The sequence below is a fragment of the Octopus bimaculoides genome, chromosome 2 (assembly GCF_001194135.2).
Source record: "Octopus bimaculoides isolate UCB-OBI-ISO-001 chromosome 2, ASM119413v2, whole genome shotgun sequence".
Taxonomy (NCBI): domain Eukaryota; kingdom Metazoa; phylum Mollusca; class Cephalopoda; order Octopoda; family Octopodidae; genus Octopus; species Octopus bimaculoides.
In genome coordinates this window covers 44,906,932-44,908,754 of record NC_068982.1, presented here as the reverse complement: position 1 = coordinate 44,908,754, position 1,823 = coordinate 44,906,932, and the positions used below count along the sequence as shown (strand labels likewise).

At 32.3% G+C, this 1,823-nt stretch overlaps 1 protein-coding gene across 1 annotated transcript in view; it reads right to left on the bottom strand.

Moving 5' to 3' along the window:
- Positions 1-1,823, bottom strand: part of LOC106879419 (uncharacterized) — a 173,206-nt gene that overhangs the window by 8,708 nt on the left and 162,675 nt on the right. The window contains exon 2 of the mRNA XM_014928978.2: positions 1,131-1,277. Coding sequence (XP_014784464.1) covers positions 1,131-1,277 — 147 coding nt within the window. The remainder of the gene's footprint in view (positions 1-1,130; positions 1,278-1,823) is intronic.

Here is a 1,823-nt window from a genome sequence, read left to right as displayed (position 1 = left end):
TATATATAATAGGCTTTTTTCAGTGTTCATCTGCCAAATTCCATAATCTCCTTCAGAAATTTTTGGTTGGCCTGGAGTTACAAGAGAAAACACTTGTTCAAAGTACCATGCACCAAGAATGAACCCAGGACCACAAAGTTAGGAAGCAAAGTTATTACTACATACCCATATATGCATCTACCATCAATCCAATTTTATTTGGGTTGACTGGAGGTTGGCCAGTTGGATTGAACCCAGAACTACATACTTATGAAGTGAACTTGTTAACTATTCTGCCAAACCTCCATCTATAATAACCTAAGTTGCTTTTTTTAAAAATCTTAATCATTGTGTTCTTTATATATTGAGTGAAGTTCATGATGTTTGGCTGAGTTATGTCTTTATAATAACTTGTAAGTGACTCAAAGGAAGCAACTAATACTATAGTAACATAGAAGATGAATTTGTCAGACTGAAAAAACTTACTAAAGTGTTGTTAATTGACTGTAGTATATAAAGTATAACTAAATAAGTGAAGTAGCTTCTACACAATTAAATGAACACATATATATGTATATATATATATATATTTGTGGTGAATGTTTGATCTAGTTGCCATCAAAAACCGTCTTATTGAATATCACCTGCTTGATACTACCTGCAGCATATGGTTATAAAACATTTCCCTTGATTGAAAAAACTATGATGCAAAAATCAATTTCTTAAACAGACAAGATGAAGAAGCTTCAGTCTCAAGGGCTTGTGAACACATACATGCATACATACATGCATACATACATGCATACATACATACATACATACATACATACATATGTACACACACATACATATATATATGTGTATGTGTATTTGCATATGTGTATATATGTGTGTGTATAGATATTATGTAAATATATGTCTGTGTGTATGTATACATATATATGTATACATATACATTTGTACATATATACACACACACATGAACACATGCATGCATGCGTCTGCACGTGCACACACACACACACACACACACATATGAGAACAGCTACCATGTTTCATTAACTTTTATGCAGTCTTTTGGTGTATTCCCATTTCCTTGATGTTAAAATATCAACATGAAAGTGAAAAGTAAATAAGTTATTATTACTTACCATTTTGAACCACTTTACGGCATCGTGTGTAATTTTTTTGGAATAAATCACAGTCAATTTCAAATGAAGATTTCCTTGGTAGTTCAACACAGAATCTTCCACTCTGGAAAGGTGATGAGTTACAGTTGTAACATTTGATGCAGAGACCTAGAAGAAGAACAAAATAAGAAAACAATGATAAAGACATAAATACCAATCGAACAAGATGATTAATATAGCAATAGGAATGAAATATCTGACATTTAGTAAGTAAATATTTTTGTTTCTTCTTTTTTTTTTCTCTTCTGAATGTTTGATCTGTTGATTAGTATTTTTGTAATAGACTCAGTGTTGAATTCCTGTTTCATTTCTTTACTCAATATTTGCCTGAACTGGATAAATGTTATAAAATATGTCAGCATGGTACAGGGCAGTGGTTCTCAACCAGGGTTCATACAAGATGTTTTGGAGGTCCACACAAGCGAACTAGTAAATTAGGGTCCATTGTAGTATTTTATGGGTCCATGAAAAAATTTTGCTTTAGGTGTATTTATTGCAAGAAAGAGCTAGGTTTCTGTCTCAAGAAAGGGTTAGGTTTTTGTCTCAAGAAAGAACTAGGTTTTTGTCTCAAGAAAGAACTAGGTTTTTGTCTCAAGAAAGGGTCAGGTTTTTGTCTCAAGAAAGAACTAGGTTTTTGTCTCAAGAAAGAACTAG